We start from the raw sequence: 26,793 nt of genomic DNA on the forward strand, positions 1-26,793 counted from the left end.
CACTTTGCTGAATCTTCCAATGAGGTCTAGTAGCTTTTTTACTGAGTCTTTGGGGTTTTCTACATATAGGATCATATCGTCTACAAATAGGGAGAGTTTTACTTCCTCTTTGCCAATTTGGATGCCTTTAATTTCCCTGTCTTGCCGTGTAGCTCTTGCTAAGACTTCCACCACCATATTGAATAGAAGCGGTGACAGAGGGCATCCTTGTCTGGTTCCTGATCGCAGAGGGAAGGCTTTCAATTTCTTTCCATTGAGAGTAATATAGGCTGTTGGTTTTGTATATAAGCTCTTTATTATGTTGAGGAATTTTCCTTCAATTCCTATTTTGTTGAGTGTGAAAACCAATTTTTATATCTGCCTTTGTAAAGTAATGACTTCCAATTGACTATTTTTTTTCCCATCTTGATTGACTTAAGGCATTCGAACACTTGTTAGATTAAAGTAGATTGTGCACAAGTAGCAGTATGCCATGTTTTCTTATTGATATAGATAACTTGCTCTTTTTAAACAAATCAATTTTTGAATGGGCAAAGAAACAAGGCTCAGTATAATGCTTTATTGATATTTCATTCTTAAGACTCTCAAGTTACAAATGTTAAGCACACAAAAACTAGAAGACATATTCTGAATTTCTATCCTTTGAGGCCACCTTTGAGAATAGTGTTACAATCATCCAAAATATGTGGGTACAAATGTCTTTTGAAATTTAAAAGGCATATCTCCACAATTTTTCATCTATTTCTTACATAATTGATGTATTTTTTCTGTCAGGAATGGTTATAAATCTTTCTACCTAAATTTTAATATTCTGGAGGGCAAAAAATAGAATTGAGTCTTAATTTTTTTGTTACTAAGGGAAAGAGATTTAGCAGCATTTTTTTTTTTTTTTTATCTTCTGACCAACTAGTGACGTTTTCTTATTAGGCATTTCATTTGGAAATAATTTAAAACATACAGAGATATTGCAGAAAACATTTCAAAGAACACCCATATTCACAATCACCTCAATTCATGTTAATATTTTCTTTTATTTGCTCATTGCTATAGTGATTCAAAATTTTGTTTTTCCTGAAGTATTTAAGAGTTAAGGAGTTGGACTTCTATCCACAAAGTTAGCAGTTTGAATCTACCAGCTGTTTCACAGGAGAAAGATTAGGCTTTCTGCTCCCATAAAGATTTACAGCCTTGGAAACCTCATACAGTGTTGCTGAGTCAGAATCGACTGCAAGGCACATAACCACCACAACTACCATTTATGTGTTAGTTGAGTGTGCCTTGCCATTTACTCCTAAAACTTTAGTGTGTATTCTCTAAGAATAAAGAGAGTCTCTCACATACTCATCAACACATGCATTTTAATTGGATTTGAACAATAGGAGACAGCCTACCATCAGTAGTTTCATCACCTCCAAAATGCTGCCGGTAGAAGAGCATCAATTCAATGTTGTAGCATTTGTAGATGACCACTAACAATACAAGGAGGAGGAAGATTGCTCCCAGGCCTCCTGCAAGCTCGATTTTGTAGATTAAATCTGGAACAAATAGAATAAACAGGAAATGGTAATTAAATCAGGAACACTTGGGATCTTCCGATATTTCCAACATCTTTAAGAACCCATCCTGTTTTTGTTTTGTTTTGTTTTTATTTTCCCAGATGATTCTTGTTTAACACAGTACCTTTGCTCTTGATTAATTTGTATAAATCAAATTTTGTAGAATTTATTCTCTTCTAAAGATTCCAGTAATATCCTATGGAAGGTGGTAAATCCATTTGAATAGGAACAGTCATTCCCAATTTATTTTGAATACAACTAGATTTTCACATGCATATTCTGGCTTAAAGTGTATTCAGGGAACTATTAGGGTAATCTTATCCTGGGACCAAGGCCAATATTTTGTTGTTTCTGTTAAATTATCTTATTGGTTTAGCATGATTATTGACTAGTACATCTTAAGCCACAGGTCCAATTTTTCTACAGGGGAATAGTATCATAATCAAATAAAATCTAATGAGCTTGCAGGATTTAACTGTTTCATTTAACCCCAGTAGCACATAATACAATATAAGGTAAGAAGGAGAATTTAGTTTATCCCTATTTATTTGAATAAATGACTATAATATATATGTGATTTAATATAGACACTGGAGCTAAAAAAAGAGTGATAAATACGGGTTAATTAGACTATTCAGCTAAAACTGTCTACATGATACAGCCATAGGCTGCTCCACTAAGGCATCCCTAGAATTGTGAGAACTAAAACAATTAAATCAATACATAATGGAAAGACACATAGTGTCTCTCAGGCTCAAGGGACAGTGACTTTCCTGTAGCTTAATTAGTTATTTTAACAAATCTAAAAATGTATTATCAAAAAAGGGTAAGACACCAGACCAGGAACATATTTTCCACTGTGGGACAAGGAAATTTCTTTGGTTTCAATATTCTATTTATGCAATTTTTATAAGAGTAGCTAATCTCAATTTAATCTAAATTTATAATTACCAAGAAACATAAAAAAAAAAAAAAAATCTAATTCCTCTTACCATGTAACTAGAAACTGGGAAAGGGAGTGACTTTCTAGTTTGTACTTCCAGTTGCCTTCGAGTTTGGTTGGCATCAGTCAGTTTCCTCAAATGGATCACTTCTGGATTACTATCAAAATCAAATTTCTGGCCATGATAGATTGTCAACCTTGCCCTAGGGATTTCCCTTACTTCTATATAGACTTATTTGTTAAGAAAAATTTGTCAGATTCAATAAAATAATTAGGATCTGTCTCACATTTTACAGTTTATAAGAAAAACATGTATTATAAATTATATGTATATTACAAATAAAAACTTCCGTAAGTCTCTTCTCTAAATAATCCTTTAGGGTAAGAATTATTAGTCCATATAACCACAATGTTGGTCGTTCAAATCCATCAGCCACTCCTTAGAAACATTACACAGGAGTGCTATGAGTCAGAGCCTACCCAACAGCAGTTAATAACAGCAAGAACATTTATAGATGAAGAAGCTAAAACTCAGGAATCTAAGTCCATTTCCCAAGATCATATACCTAAGCAGTAACAAAGATCGTAATTGAGCCCAGGTCTCCTAACCTCAAAATCAAAGCATTTTTGTATTACACCATCGCTTTATAAGCTCCAACCTGGAAAAGAACAATTGAAAGTCTCCCATTTCTGACATAGAACTGTTGGTAACTTTTCCCAAGAACTTTTGACTTATAATGAATTTTGTCACCTTCTTCCTTTTCAGATCCAGGGGAAGAAGGTAAACTACAATTCACCAGTCTGAAAGAAATGACAAGACAGATTTTCTACACTTCACTGGAGGGTCCTGGGAATTTTGTAACTATAGCCAAGAAGGAGAGGCTTCCTGTAGTCCAATGTAAGAAGAGTGTTAAGTTTTGTGGGGGAGAGAATATTTGGTATTGGAAAGGACATAGAGTGAGAAAGGAGATGAGGTGGTCAGGACAGCCATGATGTATATATGTAACAATTATGAATAAATGACGCTCTCTGAATAAGGAGATGGGGTATAGGGTGGGGTGGGGAATGGAGAGAGGAAGGGAACAAGGCTGCAGTGAGGGATAAGATATGTTAATAAGGAACATTACTAGGAGACAGAGATGCACAAAATGATTAAGGATAGGAAATTGCAATCAATATATCTTTGTCCTGCCTGCTGCAAGTGGTGGTCACTTTGTAAATTAAGCCAAAAACTTTCAGGTAAGGAAAAAAAAAATCCCACCACAGATTAGTTCTGCCTACTGGCTTCAATATAAAACGTGGCTCCCCAGGAACCACTGTCTACTTCTATGTGGGTGGTAATAAGACAGGCTTGCTTATGAGACCTCTGTGAGACTGCAATATCACAATTTGAGCTTGTTTTCTCACCATCTTCCATCAATTATACATTCTTAATAGCCAGTGTGGAATTGACAAAACAATACTTTTTTTTTTTTTTTTTCTACTCTGAAAACTGACTTCTCGTTCATCTTCATCTTAGGCTATTGATTGACTTCATTCAACCTGTTTTCTTTTTTTTTCCTGTTCTGAAAAAAAAATGTTCATTTTACACTCTAATTTTTTTTTTTTTTTTTGCTCTCTCTCTTTGGCCAGAACAGCTTTCAACTGTTTTCAAAGTCACCGAATGGGAATTTCTGTTATTTACCGAGTAGAGTTGCTATTAGGTGGATGGAAAACTTCAGCATCAGGAACAATTTGCACTCCCAAGTAACAGACACCTTTTTTTTTGGTAGTAAATTTATGGAAGAAAACTGCGATGTGAAAAGAACCTTTGTGGTTTGAGGCCCATTTTATAAAAATGTCTCTGAAAGATATTATCTAATGATGACCATTTAAGTTAAAAACAGTGGACCTAGACTCTGTGACTCAACCAGGATTATTTGATTCAGCCCAGGCAGTCACATCAAAAGGAAACAGCTAGCCTATAATCAGAGGGCAGAATTGCCATCACCTAAATGACACCTGGCTTTTCTCCTGACTTCTGTTTTCAGCTGCCATTTTCCATCTCAGCAGGATCTATACTTCCAGAGACATTTCCTGACTGAGAGGCTGAAAATCATTTTATTTGGACTGAATCTTATATATACTTCTGAAGGATCTCTGTAGCCAGAACAGCAAATATTTATGGGGTTGTGACTTTTTCCAGGCACCCAAAGTACAAGCATAGTTCTTTTTAACCTTCCTAGTTTGACCCAACTATTTCTCCACTGTGAACACAAAGATCAGATACTGGAGAATGGGCCAAAATAGCAGCTGAGGCCAAGGGATTGCAGCAAAGGAAGGCTGCAAATGTCTTGAGATAATGAGCTTGTTTCTTTGACTCATAAATTGGAAAGGCAGGTTTGGAGATTCAACCTTAGGGCTTCCTATATACATTTAGGGTCAGAGTAGAGCAGCTGCACTAGGAATGAAGAGATTAAGTGATAAAGTTCTGCTTTAAGGAAAAGGGAGTATGTGCAGAAAAGAAAAAATAATGATCAAAAGTTCTTTAGCATAAATTCCTCTTAGTAAAATGTTAGTTGTACTTACTGGGAAATCCATCTGGGAGTGAGAAAGTAGGTAGATAGAAGGTGCATAGGTAAGGAGTGTCATACGTTTAGAAAATCTGAACCTGACAATCTGGTACATGAGGAGGCTTCAAAAAGTTCATGGAAAAAGTCCATTGTCTTTTCATTTAATTTTTCCTTGATGTTTTTGAAACCCTCTTGTATTAGGAGTTTTCATTTCACAATAGACCTTTTCACTTTACGAAAGGATTCATCATGTGTTTCTTCTCTATAATGATAGCTTAAGGCATTTTAAATGTTTGACTTACAGCACATCAGGAAGTTGTTGCTCCATAAAACAAGCTATACTTGTATCCCAGGTGGGAGTACTACATTCACTGAGGCCAAGTGATGTGATAAAAGCCTAAAAGATTCATCTCCAAATGCAAGAGCGCCTGAGTTAAATCTCTATATATGACTCTTTCAACTTTAAATGTATTAAGATGGAATTAAGTCCAATACAATACAAAATGGAACAAGAGAGATAAAAGCATTATTTTCAGAATAATAACATTTCCATGCTTCTTCTAGAACTGCTTGCCAAGATCAAGTATTAGGTCTAGATAGAAATAAAAATTCTATCCAGGCCAAGAGTCACAAAACGAACAAAGACATATCTATGGAAAATAGTGTCTATGGTAAGCACTGAAATTGTATCCCTGTAGGATGTAGCAAGGCTAAATTGCACCCCAAACCAATTTTGAGATGAATAAATATGGATAGATATGATGCATTGGCTGTAGTAACTTATCAACAAATACTCCTTCCCTGCTTTCATATTTGAGGCACCTCAGAATGAAATGCTATTCCAAGGCTGATCTGGTGACCTCTTGGACATGCACAGGAGAAGATCCCCTCCTCTTTCTTCCCTCGCTATGTCTGGGTGTCTAATGTGCTTGAGGAAGGAGGATGGGACTTATAGTCTTCATAGAAACTGCTCCGTGGTGCCCCCTTCAACTGTCGCCTAGGGCACATACCATACCAGCCATACCTTAGATAAGTCCTGAGAACTAGTAACATTATTGATTAACTCTGTTATACTAATGCTCTATAGCCTAAAGTAATGAGCTCTGTTGATGCTGTAGGATATACACTGGACTGTTAACCGCCAGGTTGGCTGTTCAAACCTACCAGTCACAGCTTCACAGGACAGAAGATGAGGCTTTCTGGCCCTGTAAAAATTTACAACCTTGGAAACACTATATAGGGTTGCTATGAGTTGGAATCAACTCGGTCACTGTGAGTTAGACTTGAATTTATGGTAGTGGTTTTTTAGTGGGGCTCTATAGCCTAGAGTCCTGGTGTGGCGCTGTGGGTTAATATGCCAGACTGCAAAGCCGTTGGAACTGCAAGGTTGGTAGTTCAATCTCACCAGCTGCTCCTTGAAAACTCTATACAGGGTCACTACGTGTCAGAATAGATTCAATGGCACTTAACAACAACATAGTCTAGACAATAAGAACACTGAGAACATTTGTTCTAGTAAACTTACAAAACCATTGCCAGATAAACACTCAGAAAGTATTTCGTCTTCTGTCATAATCAAGAGTTATGGCAAGCTATAGCTGATGAGATTGTTGTCCATATGTCTTCTTTTATCTTTCTTCTCTGTAAATTCATAATTTCTTTTGTTTGTATATTACAACAATGTCCCCCACCCAAAAATCTAGATCAAATTTTAAAGATTGATCTCCATAAAATTAAATTATTTGAAAACATACTCATCTATTAAAGGCTTCTTAACAAGGAGACATATTATGAAATAGTGCTTATAATCTATGTGAAAACATTTGTAAGGATATTATATGGAGTCCTGGTGTGGTGCTGCAGGATAATGCACAGGACCGTAAATTCAGTGTGAACTGCAATGCCAGTGGTACAAACCCACTAGCTGCTCCTCAGAAATCGTAGACAGGGTCCCTAGGAGTCACGACCGACTAGACAACACTTAACAACAATAACAATTCATTGGTATGAGTTGGAACGAACTTGACAGCACACAACAACAATAGTATTCACTGGTACCATTCATTCTTTTTATTTTTTAGTTAGGGAATTAAAAAGTTACTTTGTTCTATTTCAATAGTAAAATCCCTTGTATTTCATTCAAGCAATATAAGAAGGTGACACATGGAAGAAATATTGGATGGCAACATTTATCAAATTTTATGTAACATTTATAATAAAGGTATATTTGATCTCACTTGATTTAAGACATAACAATATTCCATTTTCTTTATAGTGGTTATGAATTGGGCTGCTAATCTCAAGGTCAGCAGTTCAAAACTACCAGCAGTTCCACAGGAGAAAAATGAGGCTTTCTGCTCCAGTAAAAATTTACAGTCTTGGAAACCCTATACAGGGTCGCAATGAGTCAGAACCAACTCCACAGCACATAACCAACCAACCAATCAATGACATTAATGTACAGAGTCATTTTACACTAATATCCACAACAAGCAAGAAACTACTTCTTAAAAAGGCAAAAAATGGTTAATAGAAGTTTATGCTAAATGACAAAATAAGGCCCGGAAAAATACCAGTTTTCACTTCAATAGTTACTTTGTAGCTAAACCATAGTGAAAAATAAATACCTTTTTTACGGAGCAGAACACTGGCATGTTTCCTTCCATTTCGGTTTTCTACATGGCAGGTATAATTCGCCAGGTCAGCTTCCACCACTGAGTCAAAGATGAGTGCCAACTCAACTTCTTTTTCTCCAAGATGCTCTTTGAGAAGCCTGAAATAAAGATAGTATGCTGGACTGAATTCGTTTGATTTGGGGATATTGTAGCCATGCAAAAACTCCAGCTGTCATGGGTCACCAGCCTTCAACATGAAAATACAAAAATTGCTCTTCACCTGAAGATTAAGTGGGAAAGAAATAAATGTGGAATTCATTCTGCAAAATGAAATTTCAACAAACTACTTGGCTTGGCACAAATGGCTAAGAGCTGCACTGCTAGATGACATTTGGTGGTGTTTTGAACCTAGCCAGAGATGCCTTGGAAGATAGGGCTAATGATTTTCTCCCAAAGGTTCACAACCTTGAAAACCCTATGGAGCAGTTCTACTGTCCACACAGGTGACTGCCAAGAGTCATAATAGACTCCACAGCAACTAACAACATGTTTTGATGAATGGAAACAATTTGATTTGTATGGCAAAAAGGGGAAACATTAGGTTCTGTGTTCTTAGCTGAGCTTATCAAACATAATTAGATCTTTGTACCATGGAATGAAGGGGAAAAATCATTAGCTGTATAAGTTTTGATTTTGTGTTAGAGGCTATAGTTTTTATAATAGTAGAAGGAAGGGTTAGTAAAGAAGGGGTTCTTGAAAATAGCTGCCTTATGAGAAGTGAACTAAGGGTGGTGAATGGGTTTTGTATCTCCAAATACCACTGAGAATCCTCTATTTATCCTGCCTCTTTTTCTAGTAAATCATGTATCCTGCAGCCCTAACCTCCCAATCATGTTAGGACACCTTCACCTTTCTACTCGCAGCCCTGCTTTCTTCAGACACTACTCCACTTTTGTCTTTCTCCTTTCTCTTCCTCACCCCCAGGAAAATCCCTGCCTAATGTGCCATTTTCTCATAGTCCTGCATTTTTATTTTTTTCAAATGAACTTGAATGGTTAGGAAGAGTTATCAGAGAAACTGAAGTTGCCAGAAATCTTTCCTGAAGAGTGTGAGTTTTGTTTCCTTGTAGAGTTATATTTTCACCTACTGAAGATGAGGTGAAAGTAAGTACCACTACTAACTTTTGCTTTTTTGACTCCCTCTCCTGCTTTCGGCCAAAGAAGGAGCAAATAACAATTTCCCATGTTAGCAATCCTACCCTTAAGCAATAGGGTGAAGTTCTTAAATGTATACATTTGCAAGCATGGGATATTTAAATGGAAAATCGGGATACCATAAGTAATTCTCACCTTTGTTTTAGACACCTAGGTATAAATGCAGAGAAGGCCCATCTGATTTACTGAAATTTAGCATGAAATTGTAAAAGAACTCTGGACTCAGAGAAAACAATTCTAATTACAAGAAGAGTCCTTACAAAATTATTAACTCAATGATACCTTTATCTAACTATTCATTTTTAAATTGGGAAAAATATCTCACATTAACTTTAACTATGTTGTGAGAGTAATGGATTAAAGTAATTTGAAAATTAAATAACACTTTGCACATTCACAGGAATATTATTAAACACCACTCTACATTATCAAAAGGTGGTTTGCTGATATTTGGGATTCTCCAACCATACATTGACAGAGAACTTCCAGAGGTTCAAGCTGGATTCAGAAGAGGCCGTGGAACGAGAGATATCATTGCTGACATCCGATGGATCTTGGCTGAAAGCAGAGAATACCAGAAGGATGTTTACCTGTGCTTTATTGACTACGCAAAGGCTTTCGATTGTGTGGATCATGACAAGCTATGGACAACATTGAGAAGTATGAGTATTACAGAACACTTCATTGTACTTCTGAGAAATCTGTACCTAGACCAAGAAGCAGTTGTTCCAACAGAACATGGGAACACTGAATGTTTTAAAATTGGGAAAGGTGTGAGACAGGGTTGTATTCTTTCACCATACTTATTCAACCTGTATGCTGAGCAAATAATATGAGAAGCTGGGTTCTATGAAGAAAAACATGGCGTCAGGATTGGAGGAAGACTCATTAACAACCTGCGATATGCACATGATACAACCTTGCTTGCTGAAAGTGAAGAGGACTTAAAACATTTACTTATGAAGATCAAAGAGCACAGCCTTCCATATGGATTACATCTCAATGTCAAGAAAACAAAAATCCTTACCACTGGACCAATAAACAACATTCTTATCAATGGAGAAAAGATTGAAGTTGTCAAGGACTTTATTCTTCTTGGATCAACTATCAACACTCGCGGAAGCAGCAGTCAAGAGATCAGACGACATATTGCATTGGGCAAATCTGCTGCACAGGAACTTTTTAAAGTATTAAAGAGCAGAGATGTCAGCTAGAGGACTAAGGTGCACCTGACCTAGGCCATGGTGTTTTCAATAACCTCATATGGATGCGAAAGCTGGACAGTGAATAAGGAAGATCGTAGAAGAATTGATGCCTTTGAGTTGTGGTGTTGGAGGAGAATACTGAAAGTGCCATGGACTGCCAAAAGAACCAATAGATCTGTTTTGGAAGAAGTGCAGCCAGAGTGCTCCTTGGAGGCCAGGATGGCTAAGCTTCGTCTCTCATACTTTGGACATATTGTCCAGAGGAAACAGTCGCTTGAGAAGGATGTCATGCTGGGTAAGGTGGAGGGTCAGAGAAAAAGAGGAAGACCCCTAACGAGATGGATTGGCCAGGTGGCATCATTGATGGACTCAAGTGTGGCAGCGGTAGTAGGTTGGCCCAGGATCGGACATTGTTTCGTTCTGCTGTGCATGGGGTCGCTATGAGTCGGTTCCGACTCGATGGCACCTGACAACAACAACAACAAACCAAATTTGTATTCAAATTTATTGACATTGAAAATTGGCTTTTCTTAATCCCTTTTTACGCCTATTTAAAAGGCCTTTAAAATGGACTGATGTAAGAGAGTTTCTAGAATCTGAGTCTCCCATACTGAAATCTGAGATCCAAATTACAATCCAAAGAGACATGCTTTAAAAACTGAGCCAGTTTAGACTCAAACAACAATATTTATTAAAGCATTATTCACAATAGGCAAAAGGCAACCCATTTTGAATGGAGATATATATATATATATATATAAATGTAGTATAGACTTCTGGAAAGAAGGCAGACTAGGCAGAGGCACTACTAGTTTTGCACACCCTTTTCAACACTTATTTTAGTCATTTTAGTTTTAGTCATTCTGGTACATGTGGTTTTGTCCATTTGAGTAGCCTCACCAAATAAATCAGACACAGATGAAAATTTCGGAACCCTGAACTTCAAAGAAAAGGTTAGTGAAGTAGACTGACTGCTTGTTGGGAGGAGAAGCTGAACAGGGATGGTGAGAGAGCGAGACCATCTTGTGAATAACTTTGGCAACAGAGGAAGGTCTGGCAGAGCAGATTCACACAGGTGAATCCCCAGGCTTCCATGCAGACCAGAGATGTGACCACCTCTCACATTCATTCATCTCTAGCACAGACCCTGCTGTCCAAAAGTTTGGAAACACATAGTTGTGGTTGGAAGCCATGCCAGTGTGTGATGTGGCTGACTGCACTACTTTGATGCCTGGATTCAGGCAGGCCCACCTCCAGATCTACAGAACCCACAAAGCCACCAGACTATCATTTTTAATCAGTCACCCTGCCCTCAGTTGCTCTGTGGTCCTAACAAACACTGAAACCAACTCCATCAAGGGCTTCCATGAGCTACTTCTGTATTTAGTGCCCTGAACAGAGACAACACTGAAGCTGATAGGAGTCCTTCTAGGGAAAAGAAATGTGCTGTCAACATCTTCCCACACCTACCTCATGAGCTCCTTGACTTGTAGGAGCCCCCAGAGTTTTCTCCTCTTCAGTTTCTACAGCTACACTGTTGTTTGTTTTTATTTTTTTGGCTTTTGTTATTTCTTTGTTTTTGTTTATCTTTCTCCTCTTTCTTCTCTTTCCATTCCAATGAATTTTATCTTTTTATCTCTGTGTGTTCTTCTTTTCTTATGTTTCTTATTTCCCCTCTTTCTCTTTTTCTTCCTTTTGATCTTTCTTTACTACTCTCTACTCTCTATTTTACTCTTCCCTCTCTATGGTTTTCTATGTGATTTTTATTTTTATTTCTTCCTTTTATTTTCTCTCTTATTTTTCTATTCTACAGCTCCATTTCCCTACCCTTATTTTGTCTTGATAATTATATATATATATTTTTTCTGTTGCTGCTGTCTGTTTTATTTTTTCTTCTCTATTATTTTCTCCTTTCATTGTTAGGTATTTGTTTAATTCTGTTTTCTTTCTTTTTGAAGTTGAGGAAAACTTTATTTTTCTTGGATTCACAGTCAACACTCTTAGGAGCAGTCAGGCAAGAAGTCAAAAGACATATTGCATGAGGTAAATCTGCTAGAAAAGATATCTTTCAAGTGTTCAAGGGCAAATATACCAGTTTAAGGACTAAGGTGAGATTGACCCAAGCCATGGTATCTTCAATGGTCTCATATGCATGTAATGTTGTACAATGAATAAGGAAGACTTTGAACATTTGAATTATGGTGTTGGAGGAGAATATTAAAAGTATCATGGGCTGTCAGAAGAATGAACACATTTGTCTTAGAAGAAGGGCAGCCAGAATGTTTCCTAGAAGCTAGGATGGCAAGACTTTGACTAACACTTCAGACATGTTATCAGGTGTAAAGTGTTGCTGCAGAAGGACATCATGTATGATAAAATGGTAAATGAAAAAGAAGAAGGTCCCCAATAAGATTAATTGACATTAGGTCAGCAGCAATGGCTCAAACATATTAAAAATTGAGAGGATGGTCCAAGATTGGACCGTGTTTTGTTCTGTGGAGTCACTATGAGTAGGAACTGACTGGATGGCACCTAACAACAGCAACAACAACCAGTTTCTCAAGTATTTGTATTATTTATATTCCCCAGTAGCAGTTTATTAATTAATGTTCTAGTTTTGCACACCCTTTTCAACACTTATTTTAGTCATTTTAGTTTTAGTCATTTTGGTACATGTGGTTTTAACCATTTGAGTAGCCTCTTTTGTTAAGTGCTTACTCATTTTTTTTTAATGAGTTAATCTTTTTGTTCTTGAATGATTAGAAGGAATTCTTCATATATTCCCGATGCATTTTTTGTTGTATGTATGTATGTTTTGCAAATACCTTCTTCCCACTCTTTTATTTTCCTTTTTGAGCTTTAGTAGTTTCTTTTTAAAAAAGTTTTTATTGTGAATTGAGTGATAGTTTACATGGGAGAACACTGGTTTTACATCATTGTTTCAATGCAATGATTTCAAACTCCTCTGTGCATCATCATTCAACAGTATTTGCTTCTATTCCCTTGGGGTTTTTTGTTTGTTTGTTTTGGAGGGGGGTGATGTACATGAAAATACTCAGGAATATATATTAATTTAAACAATATATAATAAGTTAAACAACCAAAGTGTACATTTGCAAGCCTGCCTCCTGACCACCGGCACTGTCTTTCCCTTTCTATGAGTCTAGAGTCTTCAGCTGCTCTCTCTCTCCATGTGCTCATCTCTGCCTCCATCTCTGGTGTTGCTGCTTCTCTGGATGGAGTCCCACAATTTGCTCATACCCTTCTCCTTTTATGGTCCTAAGGTCCTCTGTTTCTGGATTGTAAGTTTAGCTACTCCATTTTTGTTATAAAATTTCTACCTTTACAGTTGCGACAGTTGCAATTAGTCATGATAATGATTACTAACTACTGAATCATAAGAATCTTATCCCCATCTCTTTCACCAGACCCATCGAGACAAGATAAAAACTATTCAGTGGGGTCTCTACCTTCCCCAGTACACTTTTAAGCTAAACTACCCCTTGAAAATTTGTAAGCCAGTCACTTCATGCCTGTATTTCACCCTCATTTTTTGTAGCCAATGTATAATTTGCCTGTCCCTATCTACCATGTACACAGATGGCATATGACTGCCTCCTTCTTAGTTGGTATTTTGAGCTACTACATCCATAAGTATAGGTCAATTCATCAAATTGTAGCAATTTACACTTGTTTCCTTTATATTCTGTTTGTCTTCTTATGGGTGTGTGTGGGAGGGGTTTTCTCTTTCCCACCCAACAGGAGACAGCAATCATGTCCATACAGCCCAGACAAACATACCTTCTGCAGTTCCACACACTAGGAAAGAACAATACCAGCTCCTATACCACCTGATCAATTATAGATAGCAGACAACATGTCAAACACACCCAAACTTAAGTGCACTAACAGGAAAGCAGAACAGAGTACAAGCTCCCATTCTCTAACTACACTCACAGGATACATTTTGTAAGAGCCTAAGTACACATCAAGATATAATCATCAATTAAAAATAAATACAACAACCCCACAATGCTCTGAAAACCACAGAGAATTTTAGGTCACACAAAGAAACAAGAGAGAATGTCTCAAACAGATTACCAAGATACAGTCAGAAAACAATTCTGAGGAAATAAAGGCAATGGGAATAACTGAAAAATAATTCAAAATAATGATATATATGTACATTCAAAGGATTGAAAGAAAGATCAAGAAAAGTAAGGAGAACACACACAAAAAAACTTTAGAATAATTCAGGAAAAATCTACAAGAACAGACAAAATAGATGCAAATCTTGAAACAATCCATAACCTGCAATTCGAATCCAGAAGATTAATACTAAGATTTCAGAAATGGTCAATATATGAAAAGGGTAAAGGAGCAGATTCGAAGCAATGGGAGCCTGAATTAGTGAGCTTGAAGATAAATCTCTCAATACTAGTATGCTAGAATAAACAGAAAAAATCATAAAAACATATAATGAAAGCCTATGATTTATGTGGGACATCATGAAGAGAAGTAACTTGCGGATGATTGGAATTCCAGAACAGCAAGAAACAACAAAAAGCACAAAGAATTTTGTTGAAGAGTTGTTGGAAGAAAATTTCACGAACATCATCAAAGATGAGATAAGTATACAAGAAGTTGAATGAACCCCAAACAGGATAGATCCCCAAAGAAAATCACCAAGACATATTATAATCAAACTTTTCAAAACCAAAGACAAGAAAATAATCCTTTTTTTCAGGGGGGGAAGTTAATTACAAAAGAGAACCAATAAGATTAAGCTCTGATTTATAAGTAGAAACCATGCAGGCAAGAAGACAATGGGATGACATATACAAAATTCTGAAAGAAGAAGAAGAAAAAAAAAGTCAACTATGAATCATAAACCCAGCAAAACTATTCCTGAGATATGATGGTGAAATTAAGATATTTCCTGATAAACAGAAAATAAAGGAAACTATAATGACCAGACCAGCTTTACCAAATAAAAAATTCTAAAGGGTATTCTGTGGACTGAGAACCAACAACAACTTGTGATTACTATACATGACAACACCACCCAGAATGCAATCCAGATACGTTGGTGCTGTTGTTGTTAAGTGCTATCCATTAAGTTCTGACTAATAGCAACCCTCTATAGGGTTTTCAAAGGAGCTCTGGTAGTGTAGTGGTTACGAATTGGGCTGCAAACTGCAAGGTTGGCAGTTTGAAACTACCAGCGGTTCTGTGGGAGAAAGATGAAGCATTCTGCTCCCATAAAGATTTACAGCCTTGAAAACCCTGTGCAGGGTCACTATGAGTCAGAACCGACTCCACAGTACTTAACAACAACGGCATAGGGTTTTCAAGGACTAACTTGTGGTCAAGTGCTAATCCTGTAATGCCACACCAGGACCTCCAATCCAGATATATAGAAGTTTTTAAAATGAAACAAACCTACAAGACTGAAAATAGGAAGCAAGAGATATCAATTTATAATGAAGTAAACTACAGTGTAAAAAGAGGGAATAGTGTAGAACATAAAGAAGGAATATATACAGAACATCCAAATGGCAAGAAAGTCAAGTTGATTTTTAGATAAAACAGACTGTTTTAAATAGGGGAAAAAAACAATAAATTTTGGGGTAACCTCAAATAAAATGAATGCACCTACACTTCAAAATAATAAAAAAATAATGACAATCAGAAAGATTTTATAAACATTAATAAAACAGAAATGAAAATGAAAAGAAAACTCACAAGCAGCAATTATGTGGAACAATGAAATCAGCAGCACCACAAGCAAACAAGCAAACAAACAAAAAACACATAGCAAAATGACAGCAATTAATTCATACCCATTGATAATTACACTGAATGTAAATGGATTAAATACACCAGTCAAGACACAGAGAGAGCAGAATGGCAAAGAAAATAGGATCCTTCAATACGCTGTTTACAAGAGACATATCAAAAAAATGGAGACTGCCTAAATACCACCACCAGAAGAATTGTTCAACAAAATTTGGTATATACACACAGTGGAATACTATGTAACACTGAAGAGTAATGATGAATCTATGAAACACCTCACAATATGGATGAACCTGGAGGACATTATGCTGAGTGAAATTAGTCATTCACCAAAGTAGAAATATTGTATTTCACCAAAGTTATGAAAAGTTAAGATTAGGTTTTCTTTATAAAAGAAACCATCTATGATGGTTATGTTGTTGTTGTTAAGTGCCGTTGAGTCGGTTCCGACCCATAGCAACCCTGTACAGGGTTTCCGAGGGTGTGGGGGGAGGGAAAATAATTCATTGGCTAGAGGGAGTACTGGTGTGGCACTGCGGGTTAATGCACCAGACTGCAAAGCCATTTGAACTGCAAGGTTGGCAGTTCAAGCTCACTAGCTGCTCCTTGGAAATGCTATACAGGGTCGCTATGGGTTGGAACCAACTCAACAGCGCTTAACAACAATAGCGAGGGTAGACACATGTTAGCATGGGTGACAGGTTAGGCAATATACAACAAGAGGCAGGCTAGCAGAGGAAAGATGAAGGTAGTGGGAGACACAGGGACAAATGCAATAAAGTTAATAGAGGTAAATACTGTTAACTGTTGGCACATGGAGGGGATTGCAATTATAATGAAACAAAGTATGTGCTTTGCTGAATGTTAAATTTATGATCTTCTGTATAAACCTTCACTCAATTTACAATAAAAAGTTTTTAAAAAATTAATATGTACATACATTGAATATTGTTGTTAAGTGTCATTCAGTCGGTTCTGACTCATTGTGTCCCTTTATAGAGTTTCTGTATAGAGCGGCTAGTGAATTTGAACTAAAGACCTTATGGTTCAAACCAACCTTGTGGTGTAGTGCTTTATTTAACAGCACCACACCAGAACTCCATGGACTGATACTCAGCCATAAAAAGAAATAAAATACTGGTGCAAGTTATAACACGAATGAATATTGAAAACATTTATGTGAAGTGAAATAAGTCAGACATAAAGGACAAATACTCTATAATTCCACTTATGTGATATATCTATAATACACAAATGCATAGAGACATAAGTTGTTTAGTGGTTACCAGGGACTGGAGAAAGGGAGTAATTGAAATTATTGCTTAGGTGCTAAGTTTCTGTTTCAAATGATGAAAGAGTTTTGGAAATGAATAGTACTGACGGTAACACAACATGGCGAATGCAATTAATACCACTGAATCATATACTTAAAAATGGTTAAAGTGGCAAATTTTTGTTATATCTATTCTTCTATAATAAAATAAGAAAAAAAAATTATGCCTGTTTCCATTTTATTATAAAAGGTTAGATACTTGAGAGCTGACAATACTAGTGATTGTAGCTTCAATATGTTTCCTTCCCCTGTCCTTTATATTTATTGATCTCTTAGTACCATCACTAATCCAGACAAATATAACAGGAAGAGGTGATAAGCTGCTCTAGATTTTCCTTAACAAGATTTTTGGGACCATGTTTACTGGTAGTCTTTCTATTAATTGTTCTTTATTCCTGATTAAAACTCTACTTTTCTTTTTTCTCCTCCTCCAAATTTTACTTAACCAAGGGGAAATGAGAACTTTATTGTCTTCACAACTTTACTCTGACTTTTGCTCTGTCCATTTTTGCCTGCTATTGGTAATTCCTACCATACTCAATTATTTTAGCTCTTGTAAACCACTATGGAAGAACCCCTTTAGTTCCAGAAGCTGCTTAAGCACCACAAATCCGGCTTGATTTAAAGCTTCACATGTAGGACAACCACAGTCTCTGCCAGGCATGGGGCCAAAAGCTGATACTGTCCCTCCAGACTAAACCTTTCCCTCTTCATTTCTAATGCAGTTTCCAAAAACAGCTCTTTACAGACTGCAGAAAGAATCTGAAGAGAGGATTTGAAAACTGATCCTTAGTCCATCTATTAATATATATGAGGTGTCTTAATTATCAGCTCTTGAAAATCTAGAGGTAGCTTGCTTCTTTAGAACTAAAGAGCAGCTTGGTGTTATATCTATAATTACATATATTTATTTATCTATAAATCACTCTGCAGAACAGTCACTAATTTCCTAGTAAATACTGATATATAACAACCTTTCAGTGATTCTTCATTAAGTTCCTTATAAATGCTGAACTCTGGGATAGACTTTTACTGTAAGAGAACTAGAAACATTACAAGACATGGTCTTTGCTCTCATTAAGCTTTAAAAATTGAATGAGGCGACAAGACTACCAAACACACATGACAAAATGTCTAGATACAATGCATTAAGGCAGTGTGTGATTCAGCTATGCTTACAATGACATTTCAAAAAAGTCATAAACTACTGTAAACTAAACTAGAACTTTACAAGATGCTAACTAGACAAAAGAAAGAAGAGATAATTTACCAATATTCTTTTCAGAATGTGGGAGAGAAATACAATAAGTACATTGAATTCATTATGGATGATGCAGAGGAGGGCATGATGGGGTAACCTTCAAATAATTTAAGAGGCATCGCATCCCAAAGATTACCATTGAAGACTAGTTATATGTAACAGAGAATACTGCCATAAAAGAACAACACAACTAATTTATGTGGTGGAAATTACTATCTTCAAAAGTTTTGTTTAATTAGAATCAACAATCAAAATGTAATACGAGAAAGGTACTGTTGTTGTTGTTAAGTCAGTTCCAACTCATAGTGACCCTGCACAGGGTTTCCAAGGCTATAAATCTTTCTGGGAGCAGAAAGCCTCACCTTTTCCCCGGGTGGAACGGCTGGTAGTTTGTGGTAGTTTTGAATTGTTGACCTTGAGGTTAGCAGCCCGATTTGTAACTACTATGATACCTTAATGCAATTTGATGTAGTGAATCCAATATCACTAAACAGATACTTTGAAAGGTCCAGGTGCCTAACATTGTGGTGTGCTGGGATATATTAATAAAACCAACACTGTCTCAAAATTATTTCACATTGCCTCTTATTATTGACTTCCTCTTAATAAAATTTAACTATAAAAAGGAACTATGAAAAGGAGTCCTCATGTGGCGCTGTGGGAAAATGCACTAGATTACAAGGTCAGTTTGTATTACAATGTCGGTGGTTCAAATTCACCAGCCATTCCTCAGAAACCCTATACAAGGTTGGTATGAGTCGGAACTGATTCGATAGCACTTAACAACAACAATGAAAAATAAGGTAGTAAATTTTTTTAAAAAAGGATATGGTCCATGAACAGGGAAAATCCAAACTATCTTTTGCCTTTCTTTCCAGATACAAGGGCATTTTTGAAATGTTTATGAAGATGCTAAATTGCTAACAGAGAACCCACCGTTCATGCTTTTAAGTATCTGGCCCATTTTGCCAACACCATTACTACCATTACCACTGTCATTGTCATCTGAAAGAATTAATTAGTAACCAGAAATCTACTCCATCCAGAGTAAATGGTCCCTTGAACCAAATTGAGACCTTTTTAGATATGTAGGACTTTGCAGAGTTTCTGGGTTATTATCCTGATTATGAGTAATCATGTACAGGAAAGATGATCAAGAATATGAAGTATTAGTATAGGGAGTATGTTTAAACTAACAAAATAACAAACTCTTTGGAACCAATTCTGATTGTTTATTTAGTTGTTTTTTGTTTGCTTGTTTTCCCAGTCAATGCCTAATTATTCAAAGACCAGGGACAAGTTTGTAGTCTGGCAAAATAAGATTTATTGTTGTATCCAGGGAGGGTAATTCCTGAGGAACAGGATTATTCGTTAATGAGAGGGAGAGAAAAGCTTCTTTTGTAAAGTTTGGGTTCCCAGTGAAGGGTTCTGAGGAGGGTCTAGAGAAACTGGAATAAATTCTACATTGATTGGGAGGAAGGGAACTGACTTAGAGATGGAATGCAGTCATGAGGTGAGGGAGATTTACCAATTTGGTATCCCCAGTAATAAACGAAAATACCAAAGCATGTCTGGGGCATCGCTGGTAAGAAAGCAGGAGTCACTCAAATAAGGGGGTGGGGTGTTATGGCATTCTACAACTGTTACATGACCTTGGGAGAAACAGTGTTTTCTGTTAACTTTGCAGCTGGCTTTATCTGTGTCTGTCCTCCCAGCCTGATTAATGGCAGGGCTGCTTTTTCTCAAGCCAAGCTGATTTTCACTCTTTCAGTCCCGGACAGGTTTTGACTCTGGAAAACCTAAATATGGAAAATAATAAAAACATTCTGGGAAATTAGGATTCCTGCTAGCTGTGTTTTTATTACTTCAATCTAGTCCCATTAGAACTGTGAACTGCTCAAGGGTGTCTCTTCCTTGATCTCTAAACTTCAGTTTCTTTATCTGCAAAATAAAACTAACACTGGTTATCTTAAATGGTTTCCATGAGAATCCAGTGTGATTTAGGATGCCAAAATTCTTTAAAAATCAACTGTGCGTTATAAAACATGAAATGGAATTATTATTTATTAATCATAGATTTTTGTCTTTAGCAGCTAATAATCAAAGAGTATGTGGTTGAGACTGGGCATCTAGAGTCTGCTCAGTAAATTAAGAGAGATAACAAGCATATCTTAGGTAGGCTTTGAATATTTTATGTATATGACAAGGCTAAAACCCACTCTGGAACTGTGACTAGTGGTATCACCACCACTCTCTCAAACTATATCTTTTAGATAGCTGGAAATTAAAGCTGGCTCTAGGTGAAACTTTGCTGTTTGTTAAGTTGATGTTTTCTACTGAAGCTTCTTCAAGACTGGCTAATTCTGAATTTATATGTATATATTATGAGATCTGGAGTCCTGATGTGGCACTGTGGGTTAATATGCCAGACTGAAAATCCATTTGAACTGCAAGGTTGGCAGTTCAAGCTCACCAGCTGCTCCTCGGAAACCCTACACAGGGTCGCTATGGGTTGGGATAGACTCGACAGCACTTAACAACAACAACATTATGAGATCTGAAATGTCTTCAAGGAAAAGTGAAGTGATTGATTACAGTGAACCTTCTTGAAGTAGAGAGGAGACCATGAGGTGCAGTGGGCCAAGCATTAGGCTGCTAGCCAAAAATTTAGTAGTTCAAACCCATTAGCCAATCCTTGGGATAAAGATGAGACAGTCTACTTCTGTAAATATTTAGAACTTCAGAAACCCTATGAAGCAGTCCTAATGTAGGAACATTCTGAGGAACACTACTGTAGGAACAGTCTGAGGTGGAATCAACTCGATAACAATAGGTTTGGTTTTGGTTATCTTTAAGCAAAATGGCTGAGAGCGGGGAGCGAAGGGAGAAATGGCATATTTGGTTTCAGACCTCAACTCTGGGAATGCCAAGTGTAGACAATTTGCATCAGAACACTGAAAAGGTGGTAAGAAGTTGCTAAAAACTGAGCCTATCATCTTGTCTAGTAAATCAGTTGCTTTCTAATTGATACTGAGCCATGGTGACACTGTGGGTATTAGAGTGTCCCATAGGGTTTTACTGTTACTATTTATTGTTGTAAAGATATATATGATACAACATTTGCCATTTCAAGGTTTTTTTACAGTACAATTTAGTGCTACTAATTACATTAATCATGTTGTGCAATCATCCACCAATATCTATTGCCAAATTTTCCATTACCATAAATAGAAACTCCATTTCCTCCCTCCCTCCTGTCCCTTTGGTCCCTATTAATTTGTCTTTTCTAGATATTTCATATACATGGATCATACAATATTTTCCCTTCAGTTATAGACTTATTTCACTCAGAAAAATGCTTTCAATGTTCATTCATGTTGTAACACATATTACGAATTCATTTCTTTTTACAGGTGAGTAATATTTCATTGGAGTCCTGGTATGGTGCTGTGGGTTAATGTGCTGGACTGAAAACTTGGTTTGAACAACAATGTTGGCAGTTCAAGCTCACCAGTCACTCCTAGGAAACCCTGAATAGAGTTGTTATGGGTCATAACTGACTCGATGGCACACAAACACACAAAATTCCAATATTTGTATATAGCTTTTTTTGTTTAGCCATTCATCTCTTGATGGATGGATATTTAAATTGTTTCCAACTTTGGCTATTGTCAATAGTGCTACAATAAGCACTGGTGCACATATGTCTGTTAGTATGGCTTCTTTCAAGCCTGTTGGGTTTATACCTAGGAGTGGAATCCCTGGGTGATAGGGTAGTTCTATGATTTACTTTAGAAGATTTACCAAACTGTTTCCCACAAAAGTTGCAACATTTTGCATTCCCACTAGCAATGGATGAAGGTTGCAATTTATCCACATCCTCACCATTCGTGGTTTTTTTAAAAAAGTTTTTACTTTTTAATTTTTTTTTTTTTTATCACAGCCATCTAGCAGGGGCTTTGATATGCATTTCTCTAATCACTTGTCATACTGTGATTATGTTGCTGTGATGCTAGAAGCTATGTCACTGGTATTTCAAATACCAGCAGGGTCACCGATGGTACACAGGTTTCAGATGAGCTTGCAGAAGAACTCAGACTAGGAAGAAGGAGAGGCTAACTAATTCTGAATGTTTAGGCATTGAAAACTTTATGAATAACAGTGGAACACTATCAGATATACCAGAATACTTAATATTGAAAGATTATGAACAGTACCAGTATATTGTCACATATAGTCTGGAAAATGAGCTCCTCAGGTTGGAAAGCACTCAAAATAAGACTGAGAAAGGGCTGCCTCATCAAAGTAGAGTTGACCTTGTTAATGCGAATGGAGTAAAGCTTTCAGGACCTTCATTTGTTGATGGGACACAACTCAAAATAAAGAGAAAAACCTTAAACATACTTTAATAATCAGACAATGAAAAGTACAAAGTATGAATCTATGAAAACTGGAAGCTGTCAAAAAATTTTTGGTCTGGAATTGATTAAACATGCAATCAAGTTGTATTGACAATTACTGGTGATTGGAATGCAATGGTTGGAAACATAGAGGAAGGATTAGTACTTGGAAAACATGGCCTTGGTGAGAGAAATTATGCTATAGATGACATGATAGACTTTTGCAAGACCAATGACTTCTTCCTTCCAAATAACTTTTTAAAAACAACATAATAGATTACCATACACAAGGACCCCATGAGATGGAATACACAGAAAGCAAATTAATTACTTTTGTGGGAAAAAAACAGTGAATAAATAGCTGAATATCATCAGCCAAAACAAGGCCAAGGGAAGACTGTGAAAAAGACCATCAATTGTCCATATGAAAGTTCAGGCTGAGCTAAAGAAAATTAAAACATATCCACGAGAGCCAAAATATGACCTCAAATTGATCCCACTTAAATTTAGAGACAATCTTTACAACAGATTTGATGCATTAGACACTAATGAGAAAAGACCTATGAGTTGTGGGATAACATCAAGAACATCATACAGGAAGAAAGTAAAAAGTTGGTAAGAAAACAAGATATAAGTAAAAATCAAGACAAATGTCAGAAGAGATTCTGAAACTTGGTTTCCAGAGTAGAGATGCTAAAGCAAATGGAAGAAATTAAGAGGTAAAATAGCTGAACAGAAAATTTCAAAGGGTGGCTCCAAAAGACAAAGTCAATTATTAAAATGAAATGTGCAAAGACCTGGAATTAGAAAACCAAAAGAGAAGGACACACTTAGCATTTCTTATACTTAAAGAAATGGAGAAAAAAAATCAAGCCTTGACTTGCAACAATGAAAGATTCTATGGGAAAAACATTCAATGATGCACAAAACATCAAAAGAAGATGAAAGGAATATACAGAATAAGTTTACCAAAATGAAATGGCTAATGATCAACTATTTCAATAGGTAGCATGTGATCAAGAGCCACTGGGAGAAGTCCAAGGTTCACTGAAGACATTGACCAAGAAAAAGTCTCCAAGAATTCATGGACTAAAAATTGAAATATTTCTACAAACTGATGAAGCATTGAAGGCACTCACTCATCTATTCCAAGAAATTTGGAAGACAGTTACTTGGGAGAGGCACTCATATTTTTCCCATTTCAAAGAGAGGTGCCTCAATGGAATGCAAAATTAATCAAGCATCATTAATATCACATGTAAGTAAAATTGTGCTAAAGATAATTTTAAAAATGGCTGCAACAGCACAGTGACAGGGAACTGCCAGAGTTTCAAGTCAGATTCAGATGATGTTGTGGATTGATGTAGTAGTTGTAGTCAGAGAGATCTTGGCTGAAAGCATAGAATATCAGAAATATGTTTACTTTTGCTTTGTTGAGTATGCAAAGGCTTTTGACTTTATGGAACGTGACAACCTATGGATAACATTGTAAATAATGGGTATTCTAACACAATTGTTCTCATGCTGAATGGCTACATAGATCTAGAGGCTTTCCTTCAAACAGAAAAAGGGGACACTGAATGTTATGGTAAAGCTGTGCACCAGGAGTGTATTCTTTCACATACTTACTTATTCAATCTCTATGCTGAGCAAATAATCTGAGAAGTAATTCATGAGGAAGAATGTGGCATCAGGTTAGAAGGAATCTCCATTAACAACTTGCCATATGCAGATAATGCAACCTTGCTTGCTGAAAGCTAATAGGACTTGAAATACTTACTGATTAAGATCAGCTATCACAGCCTTCATTAAAGATTGTACCTTAATATAAATAAAACAAAACTCCTTACCACTTGAACAATAAATAGTACGATAAATGGAGAAAAGATTGAAGTTATCAAAGACTTCCTTTTGCTTGGATCCCCTATCAACACTCATGGAAGTAATAGTCAAGAAATCAAACAATGTGATGGCGGGGCTTGATGGCAGCTAGGTTGGAAGTGCAGTGAAGTTCGCCACCAGCCATACCACAGAATACAAGGCAAAACAGGTCCAGGGCAGAGCTCCAAAACTCAGAACCACAGAGATAGGAATATTTTAAAAATCTAAAGGCTTATAAATAGTAGAACTTGAAGCAGAAGTAAGAAATCACGTACTTTCGAATCTGCCAGGCTCAGAGGCCCGGAGCCAACATCTTGGGGGAGACCAAATGGCAAGACCAAACGGGGGAGCAGACAAACCACGGAAAAACACCGCAGGAACCTTGGAGCAAAAGTGGACAATACACTTTGTCAGTTTTCCTTTGTTCTGATTTTCTTTTTTTTGTATCTGGTCATTGGTGCCCCCACTGTTTGCACACTTCCATTCTGGTTACTAGAGGGGGAGCCTGAGTGAGTGGACACCCCCTGCTCCCACCACTGGTGGGATCTTTTGTCACGCATGCACACAGATACTCAGCCCAAGAGCAGATCCCAACCACTTTTTTTTTTGTTGTTGTTGTTTTGTTTTTCAAATACGGAAAAGGGCAGAACAGAGCTGTAGAGAGAGAAAGAGAGTTTAAAACAAAACAGGCTGAAAATTAAATTAAAGCCTGAGGTATAGCATAACAACCAACACTGGCATCTTGAAATTTCTCAGGCAGTTTTGAAGGCAAGAAGCTGAAGAGAGGACATTAAAGTCACACTCATATTAGGCTACAGATTTTTTTTTTTCTTCTCTCCCTCCTTTCCCATTTCTGTGATTATAGACTGAAGTATTCAGACAAGTTTTTGTTGTTGCTGCTTTTGTTTTTGTTTTCCCTCTTGTCTTTTTTTTCACTGGTGCTGTTTTGTTGTTTTATACTCCACCTTCTACCTTTGGAGGACTCTTTCTCTCCATGTATTACCCAAGAAGAGTCAGCAACTGCTGTCATATATCCAAGCTACAATCACACTCTATAAAACACCAAAACCCAGACAAGAACCAATACCAACTGCCATATACCAGGGAAGCGGACAACACCTGTAAAAGTTACTCTGAGTTAAGCAATAAGAAGAGTGAAAAGGGAAGCCCACATCCTGATCACATCTTCCTGGAAGCAATCAGAAATCATAAAAAATACCAAAACACATACTCCATTAAGAATTATGGCCACAGATAAACATTAAACATGTCCAAGAAGCAAAAGCAGATGACCATATCAGCACATGTCCAAAAACAAGATAAAATGTCTGAGATAAATGACTTAGAAGTAGACCTGGATTTGGAAATGTCTGAGAAGGAATTCAGAAAAGTGATTATAAAATGTTTCAAAAAACTTTACAATGGAGTTGAGAAAAATGAGTAAGAAGTCAGGAAAGTGCTACAGGAACAATAAAAGATATAGACACAGCATTGGAAACAATTCAAAACCTATAGAAAGACGTCCAAATGATCAATAACAGAATATCAGAAATAGAGAATACTCTGAAAGGGCAAAGGAGTAGAATATAAGAGATGTAAGGCAGAACCAGTGAGCTGCAAGACAAATCTATCAATAACACTAAGAAAAGCAAACAGAAAAAAAGGATTAAAAAATCAGAAGAAGGTCTAAGATTCATGTTGGACAACATGAAGAGGAATAACTTAAGAATTATCAACATTCCAGAACAATAAGAATCACACAAGTCCACAGAGGAAATAGTTGAAGAACTGCTGAAAGAAAATTTCTCTAACATCCTGAAAAGTGAAAAGATAAACAACTAAAAAGCTCAACGAGTTCCCTATAATGAATATTGCCATTTTGTTACTTGACCTTCAAGACAGCCTGAAAAATCTCAAGTCAGAGATCAGTGTGGAAATGCAAATTGATGAGTGAAAACACTCTGATATTAGCTGATAACTCTTTAAAAGGTAGCCAAAGCTATTCTTTTGCTCCCTAGTTAATGGTAAACCTTT

The 26,793-nt window shown here is 36.6% G+C and overlaps 1 protein-coding gene across 1 annotated transcript in view; it reads right to left on the reverse strand.

The window, feature by feature from the left end:
* IL1RAPL2 (interleukin 1 receptor accessory protein-like 2) overlaps window positions 1–26,793 on the reverse strand; it is a 2,128,207-nt gene that overhangs the window by 48,861 nt on the left and 2,052,553 nt on the right. The window contains exons 7-8 of the mRNA XM_006871058.1: window positions 7,679–7,824; window positions 1,392–1,535 (exon numbers count right to left, since the gene is read on the reverse strand). Coding sequence (XP_006871120.1) covers window positions 1,392–1,535; window positions 7,679–7,824 — 290 coding nt within the window. The remainder of the gene's footprint in view (window positions 1–1,391; window positions 1,536–7,678; window positions 7,825–26,793) is intronic.

This window comes from Chrysochloris asiatica, unplaced genomic scaffold (genome assembly GCF_000296735.1).
Source record: "Chrysochloris asiatica unplaced genomic scaffold, ChrAsi1.0 scaffold00159, whole genome shotgun sequence".
Taxonomy (NCBI): domain Eukaryota; kingdom Metazoa; phylum Chordata; class Mammalia; order Afrosoricida; family Chrysochloridae; genus Chrysochloris; species Chrysochloris asiatica.